Genomic DNA, 19,254 nt, shown 5'->3' with positions numbered 1-19,254 from the left:
AATACACAAGAGCCCGGAGTCTAAAACCAGATGTAGTTGTTTAAACATTTTTTATTTTGTGAATGTGTTGTAACTGAAGTGGTATGATTGATCTAATCCATCTCTTCTGTTAATTTTATAATTAAGTTTTTTTTTTTTTAATCCCAAGACATGAAAATTCATATTTTCTCAAATGTGTATTTTAGATTTCTTTCATTGAAATTTTTCAATGAGACCTTCTTATTCTCGTTCTCGTTTTCGATTTCTTTAATTGAAATTTGTCAATGAGACCCGTGGCCTCCAACGTTTAATATCTTAATTTATTTATTATTTTTTAGCTCTGTTGATAAACCATTTTCAATTGAGGACAGTCTTGAAGTTCACTCCGCCAATGGAGCTAAAAGCACATGTCTGTTTACCCTCGGCTTTCGTTTAAATATCCATGAAAATTCTAATTTGTTCTGCTGCTGATATCTCACTTTTTCTGTTGTTTTTTTTTCTTTTTTTTGTGGTATTTTGATTGGTCTGCTGTTGTAGTTTATTTTATAGTATGAAGTTGATTTTTCAGTGATAATAAATATAATAATTCATTGATTTGATGAAAAAATTATTAAGGGCTTGTGATTTTTTTTTTTTTTTTTTTTGTTGAAAATAAAGAGCGAATTTGGATATATGGAGACTGCCGAATGTTTCAACTTCCCCAGTCTTTGCGCTCAAGTGTGACTAGTGCTTTCCTGAAAGCATTTTAGAGAACAAAAACTGCAGCCAGTTGGTAATTACAAGTACTTTGTTTATTGATTGCCTTCAAAACAGTATAAATCTAAAATTTTATTCTTTCATACAATTGTCAATAAATCTACCCTTTCACTCTCGAACCAATGTGTTACAAATCTAAACTTTAAACTCTTATGTTTCAACATTAGTTTTTGAAGCAAAGAAATGAGAGAAAACGAGAATTTATACCTGTTAAGTTTTAGTGTCGATCTTTGCTTTCATTAAAAAATTTGTTCTTTTAGATTTAATTTGTGTTCTTTTTAATTTGAAATGTCGATTTGACATCCTATGTGCGGATCCGTGACGGATCCATGGGGGTGCCCCCCCCCCCCTTAGTGTAGTGGTGTATTTGGGGTTGGGACCCCTTGCTCTGTTTGGGGTTGGGATGCAAGTTATTTTTGTAAATGGTTTTTAGTAGTTAAATTATTAATAAGTTTTTAATTGTTAAGCCTGTTTCTTTCTGCAAACAAATTTCAAACAAGATTTCAGTTATTTTTCGTGGTTTCTGTTAGATTTTACTGATAACGCATACCGCCTAAAAGTATTTAATCTGTCTGTATTATCACAAAAGCCAACTGGGAGGTGACAATCTTCATTTTGTAATAATAAAGAGGGGAAATTTAAGATCCTAACTTCTTTAAGCTGTCAAAATGATATTTTAGGACTGTATTGTCACAACGGGGCTGAAAAACGTAATATTTAACCTGATTTTTACTGTCATAAAATTTGGGTTTGCTTTTTTTGCGAAGCGGGGTGGTTTTTACAAATGTGTTGTTTTTTAGGAATTTTTCGTAATAGAAAGTAAATGTATGAGAAGTGCAAACATATTATTAATTTATGTTTTGGACTTCGGCGAGTAAATGGCGGCCACTTTATTGCCTATTTCATCTAAGTAATGCTCTGTATTGTATGACATACCATGTTTTTGTATAGGAGTTGCATATATTTGTCCATAAGATTGTATAAGCTGCTATATATAGCGCTGACTATTTTTATGCTTATTTTGATACATTCCATCCAATAGTATTTCCACGATTAGTTGTTTATAAATCAAAATTTTTACAGGACAATCCTCTTACTTAATGCTAAATCTGAGCCGAATTTCAAAATTTTATTTTTGTGCTCAACAGACATATCGAGATTTAAATGTTTAAATTGAATATATGAAAATCTCAAGATTAAAAAAAAAAAAATAATAATTAGAAATGTATCCCAGCTTGAAACCCTTAGAATTTAAGTTACCAGTCTACACCTATCAAATACTAAAATAACAATCACATAATTTTTTTTTTCTTATTGAGTACTTCGACTCATATATTTAGTTTTAATCACATACCTACATGCATTTGCATTGACTATTTTATGATGAATAGAAGAGGATATACTAATGAAGAGATCTAAACTGACAGGACTCTAGACTGACAGGATTACCCATTATAAAAGTTCACCGAAATATTGAGGTAGACATCACCGTGTAATAAATAGATAGAGCGGTAGTAGGAATAAAAAAATTGACTTTTTCTTCAGAAATCGTGAATTCTGTAATTGAGACAAAATATATCGAACTTTAAAAAGGGGAAATATACGCTACGTTGTTGTGAAAAGTGAAGTTTGATTAGTAAATTTTTGAGATTAAACACTATTTTTAAAACAAAATAGTGATTAGTTAATGTTTATTGCCTATACTTAAAATCCTTGTTTTAAATGTTTTCTATCTATTTCTATCTCTTTGTTCTATTTTTCTTATTACACCCCTAAAAGAACTAGTATCTAATGTTTGGTACATCTTTTACGATTATACCAGTTGTATCTTAAGCCTCGTTTCCTACTATTCATTATCATCATAATTACTAAGCGATGTCACAAGTTAGACGACAGGCTGAATGGTTTGACCTAGACAAATAGTCCCAAAGAATGCATGACCCCAAAAAATGGTCCAAGCCCAATTTTTTTGAAAATGCAAAGCTTAATTCACTCGCTATGGTGGTCTGAAGTGCAAAGGCGAAAAATTATGCAGAAAATATTAAATATCATATTATTTCTATAGATGGTAAACAGCTTTTATTTTCTGATGGCGGATTGACTTTTATAATCTACTATTTCTTGTATCAATATTTTTATACCATTTTAATTTCAACAGATTTATTAGAACTTTAACCCTCACCAAGTTTTAGATTAAATTTATGACGATTTCCACTACCTACCTACGACGAATAACTGTCAAGGTTCCCTTTAAATCACTGGTATTTCTTTGTTTGCAAGTTTATCGGAGCAATCAATTATGCGCCCCCCACATCCACCCTTGATAATGACTCTGAAGAATCTTTGTTCTTTTACACTTTTTATCTATCTATTTACCAAACAGTAGTGCAATATAAAGTTGACATCTTTCTTCCTATTCCTACAGTATGAAAAAGAAAAGAGCCAGTGCAAGCTCCTTCCTCTAATGATAAGCCTTTGTCACAAAAGTTCAGTTACACGCATAACTAAAAAACTAGCACAGAGGATCCATATATAAGCGAGGAAAGATGGTTCAATTTTTGTTCGTTAGAATTTTTGTCATAACCCCAGGTTAAAATAATTTATGAAAACCGTTATTTCTTTAACTTTGTTGTTAAATTTGTAGCCTAGTTCCTCCTCTTACAATTTGGAAGTTTCTTCCCTATGTGTTACAGTATCATAGGTTTAGACGGTTATGAATTTATTAGTCTAATTGGCCACTTGATATGCTACGGCTATTGGCATTTTTTCTTTATATACAAGAATATTGCAAAGATAGTTTTACTTTCTTGCGAACAATTAATCTGTGGGCTACAGAAATATTTCAAAACTGTTTCCGAGTTCCAGATGCTTTATTCCTTCCCATAATTTTTATTCGTTCCCATATTAATGAACTCTTATGAAATTTCCGAGAAATGTGACTGCGAAATTTTAGCCTGCCTCAAGCTCCTGGTTGTCTTTGGCTTTTCCGACTTGGCGTAAGGTTTAAATTTACATTTCCATGCGGCATATAATAAGAAATATGAATGTCTTACCAGCCAATAAATAATTCCCAAGGGGGGAATCCACCCAATTTATGTAATTTCAGCTTCTTAAACTGCTTTAATCAGAATAGAAGTAGCAGCCATTCAGAAGACGAAGATCCAAGAATGGCTCAAGAACCTGTTATACTGAATGTTTATGATATGGTAGGTTTGCTTTATTTATAGCATGTTTGGGTAATGACGCTTGTCTATAACCTTTTTTCGGTAAAATTCTACTTTATTTACTTTTGGCTGCCCTGGAAAGGGGTTTGGTTAGGAAAAATGAAACTTTCAGGAATGGGTCTACAGGCTAAAGTATGTCATGGGAAGGTATTTTGAAGTACCTACATCCACTCCTTCTCTCTCTAGAGGGTCCTGACCCTGTATGACCTTTAAAAATCCATGTGTTATAAAAGTGAAATTTTGTAAAATAGATTTTCTGCTTAAATGAAGTACAAAAAAATTCTTTTCAGCTTCACAACTTTGCTCAATCCTGACTTATAAGGTTTTAAAGATATACAAATACAGGTAAAATTCTACTTTAGCTACTTTTGACTATCTTGGAAAGGGGTTAGGTTAAGAAAATGAAACTTTCAGGGATGGTTCTACAGGCTAAAGTATGTCCCGGGAAGATATTTTGAAGTACCCACCTCCACTCCTTCTCCCTCTAGAGGGTCCTGACCTTTGATGACCTTTAAAAATATGTGAGTTATAGAAGTGAAACCTTGCAAGATAGATCTTCTGCTTAAATGAAGTACAACAAAATTTTTTTCAGCTTAAAAACTTTGCTCAATCCCAATTTATATGGTTTTAAATATATGCAAATACATTTCCTAAATTTTTGAAATAAACTATTTATATGGCTTAAAATTCTGCTCAAATAACTGAAACTGCATTTTCAGAGCTAAAGCCAGAGAAAAAGAAACTGATAACTGAAAATTAATGTAAAATGTTGTTTTGTCAAAATTTCAATGGGTATAGACCTGTCATGTAGGCAAAATTTCAGGAACCTCTAGAGGGAGAAGGAGTGGAGGTAGGTACTTCAAAATACCTTCCCGGGACATACTTTAGCCTGTAGAAACATCCCTGAAAGTTTCATTTTTCTAACCTAACCCCATTCCAAGATAGCCAAAAGTAGATAAAGTAGAATTTTACCCAAATACATTTCCTAAGTAAAAAAAAACATTGATATGGGTTAAAATTTGGTAAAGTTCTACCAAATCATATTATTGACTTATGCATAAAGTGAATATAGGCCTACCACTCAATGCCTTTTTGGTCACCACTTGATGCCTTTTTTTTATGCTGATTACAAATGTAGTAATCATTTCGGTAAAATTCTACTTTAGTTACTTTTGGCTATCTTGGAAAGGGGTTGGGTTAGGAAAATGAAACTTTCAGGGATGGATGTACATGCTAAGGTTTGTCCTGGGAAGGTACTTTGAAGTACCTACCTCCAATCATCCCCCCCTATATATAAGGGTAAATTACTGCACATTACTAGTTGTTTTTAACTCATATTTCATCCTATATTACTTTCATAAATATAAATCACTGCTTACCTTACACAGCTTCTGCTTTTAACCTTGTTCATTAAAATATATATCCAAAATCCTATTTAAATCCTAAGCCATTTAATTTTCAACCCATGCCCACTTTCTTTATGGTATATGAAACCAGGTTTGTTGTGATGTCACACTTGCCTTATCAGAAATCCTTACCCTTAAGGGTAGCAGGCACATGCCAAACAACTCTGTTGATAAGACCATTTAAACTGTATTAATTAAGGAAAGGATTTGACAACAGAGACCAGTAAAAATAGCCTAATCCTTTTTAGAGGACAAATTATGTCATGGGAAGATGTTTTTGAAATTCCCCTTCCACCCAAACTTAAAATTTTCTAAAATTCTACTTTAGAAGCTTTTAAAATATTTCTAAAGTACTAAAAGATAGAGTGCTAAAAACATCAGAATTGACTTCAGAGGACACATTATATCACGGGAAAAGGTTTTTGAAATCACCCTTCCCCCAAACTCAAAATTTTCTCAAATTCTACTTTAGAAGCTTTTCAAATATTTCTAAAATACTAAAAGATACAGTGCTAAAAACATCAGAATCGACTTCAGAGGACAAGGTATATCATGGGAAAAGGTTTTTTAAATCCACCTTCCCCCCAAACTCAAAATTTTCTAAAATTCTACTTTAGAAGCTTTTAAAATATTTCTAAAGCACTAAGACATAGAGCGCTACAAACATCAGAATCATCTTTAGAGGACAAATTATATTATGGGAAGATATTTTTGAAATCCCCTTTCCCCCAAACTCAAAATTTTCTAAAATTCTACTTTAGAAGCTTTTAACATATTTCTAAAGCACTAATAGATAGAGTGCTATAAACATCAGAATCGACTTCAGAGGACAAATTATGTTACGGGAAGATGTTTTGAAATCTCCGTCCCCCCACACTCGAAATTTACTAAAACTATACTAGATGAGCTTTTTAAATAATTACAAATTACTCAGGCATCTTGCGCTAAAACCAATAGACTTAACTGCTGAGAGTACGTCACCTCATAAAACAAGGTATTTAAAATAATCTTCCCTCTCCCACACAATATTTTTCTAATTTCTACTTTAGAGGCTTTTAAAATATTTCTAAATCGCTAAGAAATATAGCACTACACAAATCACAATCATCTTTAGAGGAAACCGTATATTATGGGAAGATGTTTTAGAAATCCCCCTTCCACCCAAACTCCAAACTTTCTAAAAATTTAGGTTAGAAGCTTTGTAGATATTCCTAAAACACTAATATAGATAGAGTGTTAAAAACATCAGAATCGACTTCAGAGGACACGGTATATCACGGGAAGAGGTTTTGAAAATCCCCCTTCCCCCCAAACTCGAAATTTTCTAAAATTCTACTTTAGGAGCTTTTTAAATATTTCTAAAGCACTAAGACATAGAGCGCTAAAAACATCAGAATCGACTTCAGAGGACAAGTTATATCACGGGAAGAGGTTTTTAAAATCCCCCTTCCCCCCAAACTCAAAATTTTCCAAATTTTTACTTTAGAAACTTTTTTAAATATTTCTAAAGCGCTAAGACATAGAGCGCTACAAACATCAGAATCATCTTTAGAGGACAAATTATATAATGGGAAGATGTTTTTGAAACCCCCCTTCCCCCCAAACTCAAAATTTTCCAAAATTCTACTTTAGAATCTTTTAAAATATTTTAAATATTTCTAAAGCGCTACTACATAGAGCGCTACAGACATCAGAATCAACTATAGAGGACAATTTATGTCATGGGAAGACGTTTTTGAAATCCCCCTTCCCCCCAAACTCAAAATTTTCCAAAATTTTACTTTAGAAGCTTTTTTAAATATTTCTAAAGCGCTAAGACATAGAGCGCTACAAACATCTGAATCATCTTTAGAGGAAAAATTATATTATGGGAAGATGTTTTTGAAATCCCCCTTCCCCCAAAACTCAAAATTTTCCAAAATTCTAGTTTAGAAGCTTTTAAAATATTTTTAAAGCACTGATAGACTGTGTTAAAAACATCAGAATCAACTTCAGAGGACACTGTATATCATGGGAAGAGGTTTGGAAAATCCCCCTTCCCCCCAAACCCGAAATTTTCTAAAATTCTACTTTAGAAGTTTTTTTAAATATTTCTAAAGCGCTAAGACATAGAGCGCTACAAACATCAGAATCATCTTTAGAGGACAAACTCAAAATTTTCTAAAATTCTACTTTGGGAGCTTTTTAAATATTTCTAAAGCACTACTACATGGTGCACTAAAAACATCAGAATTGACTTCAGAGGACACATTATATCACGGAAAGAGGTTTTTAAAACACCCGTTCCTACAAAACTCAAAATATTCAAAAATTCTACTTATTAAGCTTTTTTAAATATTTATAAAGCGCTAAGACATAGAGAACTACAAACATCACAATCATCTTGAGGAAAAATTATCTTATGGAAAGATGATTTTGAAATCCCCCGTTCCCCCAAACCCAAAATTTTCTAAAATTCTACTTTAGTAGCTTTTTAAATATTTCTAAAGCGCTAAGACATAGAGTGCTAAAAACATCAGAATTTACTTCAGGGGACACGTTATATCACGGGAAGAGGTTTTTAAAATCCCCCTTTCCCCAAACTCAAAATTTTCCAAAATTTTACTTTCGAAGCTTTTTTACATATTTCTAAAGAGCTAAGACATAGAGTTCTACAAACATCAGAATCATCTTTAGATGATAAATTATGTTATGGGAAGATGTTTTTGAAATCCCCCTTCCCCCCAAACTCAAAATTTTCCAAAATTCTACTTTAGAAGCTTTTAAAATATTTCTAAAGCACTAATAGATAGAGTGCTAAAAACATCAGAATCGACGAGAATATTTACATCCGTTAAGAAGTGACTATTTCAAATGCAGGAAAAACGCGTACTGAGTTGACCTATCTTTCCAATATATTTATAACCCAATTCACTGTTATCTTTGTTCGACTATTTCCGCTATTTAAGAATGAAACAATTAATTAAAGCCGCAATAGATATTACGAGTTACAGCTTCAGTCTGTAAGTGACAATTATTGAGATATGTCTTGCAACTTTTGTGAAATAAATTTCTGTGGTGGTATCGTTCAATTTCCTACTGTTGAGGCAGTCTTAGGGTTGTATTATAACCATGGCATGTTATTGAGAAGCAGGAATTGCGATATTTGTTGCCAGATTTGCGTAAAATATAGAAATTTGTTCCGTTGCCAGAAGTCTAGGCTTATACCTATCCGAGGTGGCCGTGAATATTCTCAGGTAAAGTGTAATTTTTCAAAATCGATCTATGACAAAACATTGATGGCTGGTTCACACCTTTCTGAGCTAGAAAATTTCCGTTTTTTGATGATTTGGCTTCAAATACCGCCTCCAAGGGAGGATTTCATTATCAACAATGTTACTTGCTGTAAACAAACCTTTGTGGATTGGAGCCAGTTCTGCAGAGAGGTTTGTATGTACATATGTCATTCAAACTTCGCTCCTTTGGGAGGAGAAGGAGTCATTGTTGAGATAGATGAAGCCAAATTTGGGAAGCGTAAATATAATCGTGGTCGGATTGTCAAGAGTAAATGGGTATTTGGTGGAATAGAGCGAGGAACTGGCAATTCATTCATGGTTTCTGTGTCGGATAGAAGAAGTGCCACGTTGTTGGGAATTATCCAAAACCGAATCCTGCCAGGGACAACAATTATCAGTGATTGTTGGACGGCCTACGATTGCCTGGCTAGCCAGGTCTATCAGTATTTATGCGTCGACCACAGTATAAATTTGGTTGACCCCGCAACAGGTGCTCACACACAAAACATCAAAAGACACTGGCGTGAAGTTCGAGACAATATACCCAGATATGGCAGAAGAGAAGAACATATGGAAGGATATCTGGCAGAGCACTATTTCAAAAAAAATATTCAATCTCCTCAAGAATGCACCATTTCATGAAATATATATCGGAGCTTTATAGCCCCAACTAATTTGTTTTTTATGGGTATTATTTACTAATTAATGTTTAAAACGTTGTAACAGAAAATTTGGCAATTTACTGTATCTAACCCCATTTGTTCTTAAAGTAATTCAAATGTTTTTGTCCAAATAGTTTAGTGTAGCAATCTTCATTCTTGAAGCTACGAGACGTTATTAGAGTGTAAATAGGGAGGGGGAGAGAGGCGGCAGAAGTAAATATTTGACTATAGATTATTTGGTACTTGTGTATTATAAATAACCCACCAATATACAAGAAAGAAGTTAAGTTTGGTTACTGCTAATGAAATAAAATAAAATAGGATGAAAATATAATAGTTTAGAAACAAATTTGGGTTATATATTTGCACATTAGGGGGTGGAGGGGGGGTAAATCATAGCATATATTAAATATGTAACCTAACCCAGGTACCTGTGTCCCTCCCTAAACCCAAAAAACAACAGTTTAAATATTATAAACGTAATAAGAAATCAAGCTTTGCAATCTATTTGTCTAACAAATACCCGTTTGTCTGTTTTCCTTATACAGTTTATAGCAGTGGGTTATTTATAATGCACAAGTACCAAAAAATCTATATTCGTTTTGATTATTTTTTTTGGAAACCCCTTAACATTTTGAGTTGGGTAACCACATAAAACATATTCAAATAGCTTAATCCTATAATGTTGAAAAATTTTGCTTTTCTTTTTTACATCCGTGATTTAAAATATGTAAAAAATGTTGTAACTTATATAGAAAATTTCTTTTGAGGGTGCAATGGTTAGTTGAAAGGAGATTTGATAGCGGGGGGAGGGGTCGGGGGGGGCGGGGGTCAGCAACCTGCTCGCGGTGCCCCTGCTTTTACTAATGTAAACTGACAATTTTATTGCAACGTGTTGCACCAGAATAATACTCTAAAATCTGGTTGATAAATTGCCTGTCTAACAAATTTGTCTGAGTTTCGTAAAAGGGGGAAACAACCCCTAAAAGTAAAAGATTTTAATAAAACTCGTACCATCAAATTTGTGGTTCTTGGCGAATACCCGCCGGAAAATCCCCCCGGAAAAATACCTCCCCGCTGAAAATATCCCCCCCCCACGGGAAATACCCTCACGGAAAATCCCCCCTCCCCCCAAAAAATACCCCCGTGGAAAATAAGGCTTTTCAAATTATCAACCAGATTTAAGAGTATGAAGGGGGAATGGGATGAATGGTAAAGGGGATTTCTAAAACTTTGAATGACCTTTAAAATTTTTGAGTTATAGCAATGGAACCTTGCAAAATAGATCTTCTGTTTAAATGAAGTACAACAAAAATATTTTCTGCTTCAAAACTTTGGTCAATCCCAACTTATAAGGTTTTAAATATATGCAAATACATTTCCTAAATTTTGGAAATAAAACATTGATATGGCTTAAAATTCTGCTCAAATAACTGAAATTGCATTTTCAGAACTAAAGCCAGAGAAAAAGAAACGTATAACTGAAATTAAGGTAAAATGTTGCTTTGTCAAAATTTCATTGGGTAATGGGTATTTCAAAAACATCTTACCATGACATAAAAAATATCTTCCTGTAACATAAATTATCATCTAAAGTTGATTGTAAAGTTTGTAGTGCTCTATGTCTTAGCGCTTTAAAAATATTAAAAAAGCTTCTAAAGTAGAATTTTGTAAAATTTTGAGTTTGGGGGGAAGGGGGATTTCAAAAACATCTTCCCATAACATAATTTATCCTCTACAGTTGATTCTGATGTTTGTAGCGCTCTATGTCTTAGCGCTTTAGAAATATTTAAAAAAGCTTCTAAAGTAGAAATTTGGAAAATTTTGAGTTTGGGGGGAAGGGGGATTTTAAAAAACTCTTCCCGTGATATAACGTGTCCTCTGAAGTCGATTCTGATGTTTTTAGCGCTCTATGTCTTAGTACTTTAGAAATATTTAAAAAGCTCCTAAAGTAGAATTTTAGAAAATTTTGAGTTTGGGGGGAAGAGGGATTTCACAAACATCTTCCCGTAACATAAATTGTCCTCTAAAGTTGATTCTGATGTTTGTAGCGCTCTATGTCTTAGCGCTTTAAAAATATTTAAAAAGCTTCTAAAGTAAAATTTTGGAAAATTTTGAGTTTGGGGGGAAGGGGGATTTCAAAAACATCTTCCCATAACATAATTTATCCTCTACAGTTGATTCTGATGTTTGTAGCGCTCTATGTCTTGAGCGCTTTAGAAATATTTAAAAAAGCTTCTAAAGTAAAAATTTGGAAAATTTTGAGTTTGGGGGGAAGGGGGATTTAAAAAACCTCTTCCCGTTATATAACGTGTCCTCTGAAGTCGATTCTGATGTTTTTAGCGCTCTATGTCTTAGTACTTTATAAATATTTAAAAAGCTACTAAAGTATAATTTTAGAAAATTTTGAGTTTGGGGGGAAGAGGGATTTCACAAACATCTTCCCATAACATAATTTATCCTCTACAGTTGATTCTGATGTTTGTAGCACTCTATGTCATAGCGCTTTAGAAATATTAAAAAAAAACTTTAAAAGTAAAATTTTGGAAAATTTTGAGTTTGGGGGAAGGGGGATTTCAAAAACATCTTCCCATAACATAATTTGTCCTCTGAAGTCGATTCCGATATTTGTAGCGCTCTATGTATTAGTGCTTTAGAAATATTTAAAAAGCTTCTAAAGTAGAATTTTAGAAAATTTTGAGTTTGGGGGGAAGGGTGATTTCAAAAACCTCTTCCCGTGATATAACGTGTCCTCTGAAATTGATTTTGATGTTTTTAGCACTCTATCTATTAGTGCTTTGGAAATATTTTAAAAGCTTCTAGAGTAGGATTTCAGAAAATTTTGAGTTTGGGGGGAAGGGGGATATAAAAAACATCTTCCCTTGACATAAATTGTCCTCTAAATTAGATTCTGATATTTGTAGCGCTCTATGTCTTAGCGCTTTATTAATTTTTAAAATATTTTAATAGATTCTAAATTAGAATTTTTGAAAATTTTGAGTTTGGGGGGAGGGGGGATTTCAAAAACATCTTCCCATAATATAATTTGTCATCTAAAGATGATTCTGATGTTTGTAGCGCTCTATGTCTTAGCGCTTTAGAAATATTTAAAAAAGTTTCTAAAGTAAAAATTTGGAAAATTTTGAGTTTGGGGGGAAGGGGGATTTTAAAAACCTCTTCCCGTGATATAACGTGTCCTCTGAAGTCGATTCTGATGTTTTTAGCTCTCTATGTCTTAGTGATTTAGAAATATTTAAAAAGCTCCTAAAGTAGAATTTTCGAAAATTTAGAGTTTGGGGGGAAGGGGGATTTTCAAAACCTCTTCCCGTGATATACCGTGTCCTCTGAAGTCGATTCTGATGTTTTTAACACTCTATCTATATTAGTGTCTTAGGAATATTTACAAAGCTTAAAAACTAAAATTTCGTGAAATTTGGAGTTATAGGGGACGGGGGATTTAAAAAAAATCTTACCATTAAATAATGTGTACTCTAAAATTGAGTGTGGGGTGTGTATTGCTCTATGTCTTAGGGCTTTAGAAATATATAAAAAAGCTTCTAAAGTAAAAATTTGGAAAATTTTGAGTTTGGGGGGAAGGGGGATTTTAAAAACCTCTTCCCTTGATATAATGTGTCCTCTGAAGTCGATTCTGATGTTTTTAGCTCTCTATGTCTTTGTGCTTTAGAAATATTTAAAAAGCTACTAAAGTAGAATTTTTGAAAATTTTGAGTTTGGGGGGAAGGGGGATTTCAAAAACATCTTCCCATAATATAATTTGTCCTCTAAAGATGATTCTGATGTTTGTAGCGCTCTATGTCTTAGCACTTTAGAATTATTTAAAAAGCACCTAAAGTAGAATTTTAGAAAATTTTGAGTTTGGGGGGAAGGGGGATTTTAAAAACCTCTTCCAGTGATATAACGTGTCCTCTGAAGTCGATTCTGATGTTTTTAGCACTCTATCTATTAGTGCTTTAGAAATATTTTAAAAGCTTGTAATGTAGAATTTTGGAAAATTTTGAGTTGGGGGGGAAGGAGGATTTTAAAAACCTCTTCCCGTGATATAACGTGTCCTCTGAAGTCGATTCTGATGTTTTTAGAACTCTATTTTGTAGCTATTTATAAATATTTAAAAAGTTCCTAAAGTAGAATTTTAGAAATTTTTGAGTTTAGGGGTAAGGGGGATTTTAAAAGCTTTTCCCGTGATATAACGTGTCCTCTGAAGTCGATTCTGATGTTTTTAGCACTCTATGTCTTAGTGTTTTAGAAATATTTAAAAAGCTCCTAAAGTAGAATTTTAGAAAATTTTGAGTTTGGGGGGAAGGGAGATTTCAAAAACATCTTCCCATGACATAAATTGTTCTCTCAAGTCGATTCTGATGTCTGTAGCGCTCTATATCGTAGCGCTTTAGAAATATTTAAAATATTTTAAAAGCTTCTAAAGTAGAATTTTGAAAAATTTTGAGTTTGGGGGGAGGGGGGATTTCAAAAACATCTTCCCGTGATATAACGTGTCCTCTGAAGATGATTCTGATGTTTGTAGCGCTCTATGTCTTAGCGCTTTAGAAATATTTAAAAAAGTTTCTAAAGTAGAATTTTGGAAAATTTTGAGTTTGGGGGGAAGGGGGATTTGAAAATCATCTTCCCGTGATATAACGTGTCCTCTGAAGTCGATTCTGATGTTTTTAGCGCTCTATGTCTTAGTGCTTTATAAATATTTAAAAAGCTACTAAAGTAGAATTTTAGAAAATTTTGAGTTTGAGGGGAAGGGGGATTTCAAAAACATCTTTCCATGACATAATTTGTCCTCTGAAGTCGATTCTGATATTTTATCACTCAATCTCTTAGTGCTTTAGAAATATTTAAAAAGCTACTAAAGTAAATTTTTAGAAAATTTTGAGTTTGGGGGGAAAGGGGATTTCAAAAACATCTTCCCATAATATAATTAGTCCTCTAAAGTTGATTCTGTTGTGTTTTGCGCTCTATGTCTTAGCGCTTTAGAAATATTTAAAAAGCTCCTAAAGTAGAATTTTAGAAAATTTCGAGTTTGGGGGGAAGGGGGATTTTCAAAACCTCTTCCCGTGATATACCGTGTCCTCTGAAGTCGATTCTGATGTTTTTAACACTCTATCTATTAGTGCTTTAGAAATATTTTAAAAGCTTCTAAAGTAGAATTTTGGAAAATTTTGAGTTTGGGGGGAAGGGGGATTCCAAAAACATCTTCCCATAATATAATTTGTCCTCTAAAGATGATTCTGATGTTTGTAGCGCTCTATTTCTTAGCGCTTTAGAAATATTTAAAAAAGTTCCTAAAGTAGAATTTTAGAAAATGTTGAGTTTGGGAGGAAGGGGGATTTCAAAAACATCTTCCCATGACATAAATTGTCCTCTAAAGTTGATTCTGATGTCTGTAGCGCTCTATGTCGTAGCGCTTTAGAAATATTTCAAATATTTAAAAAGCGACTACCCTACACTTATGACACAAGGGGAGCGGTGGGGGACGGGGGAGTTCAAAAAAATCTTCCCATGATATAATGTGTTCTCTGAAGTTGATTCTGATGTTTCTAGCGCTCTATGTTTTAGCGCTTTAGAAATATTTAAAAAGCTCCTAAAGTAGAATTTTAGAAAATTTTGAGTTTGGGGGGAAGGGGATTTTAAAAGCCTCTTCCCGTGATATAACGTATCCTCTGAAGTCGATTCTGATGTTTTTAGCACTGTTTCTTTTAGCGCTTTAGAAATATGTAAAAAAGCATTGAAAGTAAAATTTTGGAAAATTGTGAGTTTGGGGGAAGGGGGATTTTAAAAACCTCTTCCCGTGATATAACGTGTCCTCTGAAGTCGATTCTGATGTTTTTAGCACTCTATGTCTTAGTGCTTTAGAAATATTTAAAAATCTACTAAAGTAGAATTTTAGAAAATTTTTAGTTTTGGGTGAAGGGGGATTTTAAAAACCTCTTCCCGTGATATAACGTGTCCTCTGAAGTCGATTCTGATGTTTTTAGCACTGTATCTTTTAGTACTTTAGAAATATTTTAAAAGCTTCTAAAGTAGAATTTTAGAAAATTTTGAGTTTGGGGGGAAGGGTGATTTCAAAAACCTCTTCCCGTGATATAACGTGTCCTCTGGAGTCGATTTTTATGTTTTTAGCACACTATCTATTATTGCTTTATAAATTTTTAAAAAGCTTATAAAATAGAATTTTGGAAAATTTTGAGTTTGGGGGGAGGGGGGATTTCAAAAACATCTTCCCATGACATAAATTGTCCTCTAAAGTTGATTCTGATGTCTGTAGCGCTCTATGTCGTATCCCTTTAGAAATATTAAAAATATTTTAAAAGCTACTAAAGTAGACTTTTGACACATTTCGAGTTGGGGGGGCCGGGGGATTTCAAAAACCTCTTCCCGTGATATAACATGTCCTCTGAAATCAATTCTGATGTTTTTCGCACTGTATCTTTTAGTACTTTAGAAATATTTAAAAATCTCCTAAAGTAGAATTTTAGAAAATTTTGAGTTTGGGGGGAAGGGGGATTTCAAAAACATTTTCCCGTGATATAATGTGTCCTCTGAAGTCAATTCTGATGTTTTTAGCACTCTATCTTTTAGTACTTTAGAAATATTTTGAAAGCTTCTAAAGTAGAATTTTAGAAAATTTTAAGTTTGGGTGGAAGGGGAATTTCAAAAACATCTTCCCATGACATAATTTGTCCTCTAAAAAGGATTAGGTTATTTTTACTGGTCTCTGTTGTCAAATCCTTTCCTTAATTAATACAGTTTAAATGGTCTTATCAACAGAGTTGTTTGGCATGTGCCTGCTACCCTTAAGGGTAAGGATTTCTGATAAGGCAAGTGTGACATCACAACAAACCTGGTTTCATATACCATAAAGAAAGTGGGCATGGGTTGAAAATTAAATGGCTTAGGATTTAAATAGGATTTTGGATATATATTTTAATGAACAAGGTTAAAAGCAGAAGTTGTGTAAGGTAAGCAGTGATTTATATTTATGATAGTAATATAGGATGAAATATGAGTTAAAAACAACTAGTAATGTGCAGTAATTTACCATTATATAGAGGGGGGATGAGTGGAGGGAGCTACTTCAAAGTACCTTCCCGGGACAAACCTTAGCATGTACATCCATCCCTGAAAGTTTCATTTTTCTAACCCAACCCCATCCCAAGATAGCCAAAAGTAGCTAAAGTAGAATTTTACCATCATTTCTATTGGGAATTAATTTTAACCCCCCCCCCTATAGGCTATAGCCTATACCAATTCAGGGTATTTATTTCTACAACCTAACCCTCAATTGGCATATATAGGGGGAGGGGGGGGCTGAAATTCATTTCCTATAGAAATGATAATTATATTTGAAATCAGCATAAAAAAGGCATCAAATGGTGTATTCACTTTATTCCTAACTCATTAATATGATTTGTTAGAACTTTACTGCCTTTTTCTATGCTGATTACAAATATAGTTATCATTTCTATTAGAAATGAATTTCAGCCCCCCCCCTATATATGCCAATTCAGAGTATATATTTCTACAACCTAGCCCTGAATTGGCATATATATAGGGGGGGGGGCTTAAATTATTTCCGATAGAAATGATTATTATATTTGTAATCAGCATAAAAAAAGGCATCAAATGGTGTAGCCTATTCACTTTAGTCCTAACTCAATAATATGATTTGGTAGAACTTTACCTAAAATTCTACTCAAATAACAGGAATTGCATTTTCAGAACTAAAGCCAGATAAAAAGAAACTGATAAATGAAAATTAAGGGAAAATGTTGTTTTGTCAGAATTTCAATAGATATATCATGTAGGCAAATTTCAGGATCCTCAAGAGGGGGAAGGAGTGGATAAATTTTTACCAAATCATATTATTGACTTACTAAGAAAGTAAACATACCACTTGATGCCTTTTTTTATGGTCTTTCTGAATATAATAATCATTTTTGTCAGAAATGAATTTTACCCCCCCCCCCCCCCGCCACCCCTATATATATATAACAATTCAGGGTATATATTTGCACATTAGGGGGGGGAGGGGTATATTTTATTTCTGATGTAAATGGGAGGTATGTTTAAACTTTACCCCCCCCCCCTAATGTGCAAATCTGGGTAAATATTTACCAAATCATATTATTGAGTTTCAAATAGTGAGTATACCATTTGATGCCTTTTTTATGCTGATTACAAATAGCCTATAACAATCATTTCTATTGGAAATGACTTTCAGCCCCCCCCTCCCTATTTATGTCAGTTCAGGATATATATTATCCTGATTAGGGGGGGGGGGCTAAAATTCATTTCTGATATAAATTATTATTATATTCGTAATCAACATAAAAAAAAAGGCATCAAATGGTGTATCCACTTTATTCCTAACTCAATAATATGATTTGGTAAAAATTTTCCCAAATATATACCCTGAATCAGTAGATAGGCTAGTGGGGGGGGTTAAATTTATTTTTGACAAAAATGATTTTTACATTTGGAAAGAGCATAAAAAAGGCATTGAATGGTATGTTTACTTTATTGGTAAGTCAATAATGTGATTTGGTAAAAATTTACCAAGGAGTGGAGATAGGTACTTCAAAATACCTTCCCAAGACATAGCAAAGCCTGTAGACCCATCCCTGAAAGTTTCATTTTCCTAACCTAACCCCTTTTCAAGATAGCCAAAAGTAGCTAAAGTAGAATTTTACCCTTTTTTTGTAAATTTCTACACAAATAAGTCTTGACTATCTTGGAAAGTAGGGTAAGATAGGCCTACTCAGAAATTTAATCATCTTTCTGGGCTGGATCTAGGGGAGGGGGTAAGTGCCTCAAGCTGCAAAACAAGCTTAAATTGCAATATTTTTGGGCAACAATAATAATATTTATAATATTGATGGTACAACAAGGAGCAGCATACCCAGAGTGGGGGAAGGAGGTAGGGGGTTTCGACCCTCCCCCCCCCCTAGAATGTTTGTCTGACTTGTAAAAACAAAACAAAAATGGATATAAACAAATTTTTTATGCCTTTTTCTTTTTTTGTGTAAACCCCCCCCCCAAAAAAAAAAAATCTTGGGCACAGCCTTGCCCACCCCCCTGCCCACCCCCACCCCCTGAGAAAAAAACCTAACTCCAGCTCTTTCACAATTTCAAGCAATTAGTCTCTGTAAAATATTTATTACACCACCTAAAAATTGTATTGTTAACCATTAGATTGGTCTGAATTTTGGTAAATATCATAGGCAGCACGCTAGCACTGCTTAAGTAAAGAACTATGTGGAAACAATGTGTTTTTTTTTTCTCCATACCCAGGCACTTTGTATCAAAGGAGTTTTCATAGAAACTTGCTACAAAAAGGGCTCATTCAATTAGAAATTGGAGTGGCTAGTGCCCTTTTTAATAGTCAAAAGTGATTGGAGGGCAACTAGCCACCCTGCCCATCATTCCCCCAAGCACATCCAATCAAAAGTTTGAGATACCCATTTTGTTCAGCATAGTTGATTTCCAGATAGAAAATATGTTTTTGAGGAGGACACAACCCCTGGGGCAAGGGTTTTAAGTTATGACCTCAGGGCATATAAGAACAATGTTGGCACAATGTACCCGTTTGTTATTTTTTCCTTTAGAGCAGGGCACTTCATATAGAATGGGTCATTGTAGAGACTTCAAAAGGGGCTCATTCAATTGGAAATTGAGAGTTCTAGGGCCCTTTTTAATAGTCAAAAGTGATTGGAGGGCAACTAGCCCCCCCCCCCCCCACTTTTATCATTCCCCACATCCAATCAAAATTTTGAGATAGCCATTTTGTTCAGCATAGTTGATTTCCTGGTAGAAAATATGTTTTTGAGAAGGACACTCCCCCACAACCCTCAGGGCAAAGTTTTAAGTTATGCCCTGTGGGTATATAAGGTTTTTATATAAAGCTTTGTCATAGAAACTTCAAAAAAGG

The 19,254-nt window shown here is 33.7% G+C and overlaps 1 protein-coding gene across 1 annotated transcript in view; it reads left to right on the top strand.

The window, feature by feature from the left end:
- Window positions 1-3,715: 3,715 nt before the first annotated feature.
- Window positions 3,716-19,254, top strand: part of LOC148951014 (deubiquitinase DESI2-like) — a 69,082-nt gene continuing 53,543 nt past the window's right edge. The window contains exon 1 of the mRNA XM_089090559.1: window positions 3,716-3,941. Within this exon, the coding sequence (XP_088946685.1) occupies window positions 3,780-3,941 (162 nt within the window). The 5' untranslated portion in view covers window positions 3,716-3,779. The remainder of the gene's footprint in view (window positions 3,942-19,254) is intronic.

Source organism: Artemia sp. Qi Xiang Cuo, chromosome 6 (assembly GCF_049724085.1).
Source record: "Artemia sp. Qi Xiang Cuo chromosome 6, ASM4972408v1, whole genome shotgun sequence".
Classification (NCBI taxonomy): Eukaryota; Metazoa; Arthropoda; class Branchiopoda; order Anostraca; family Artemiidae; genus Artemia; species Artemia sp. Qi Xiang Cuo.
This window is presented reverse-complemented; position numbering and strand designations above follow the sequence as displayed.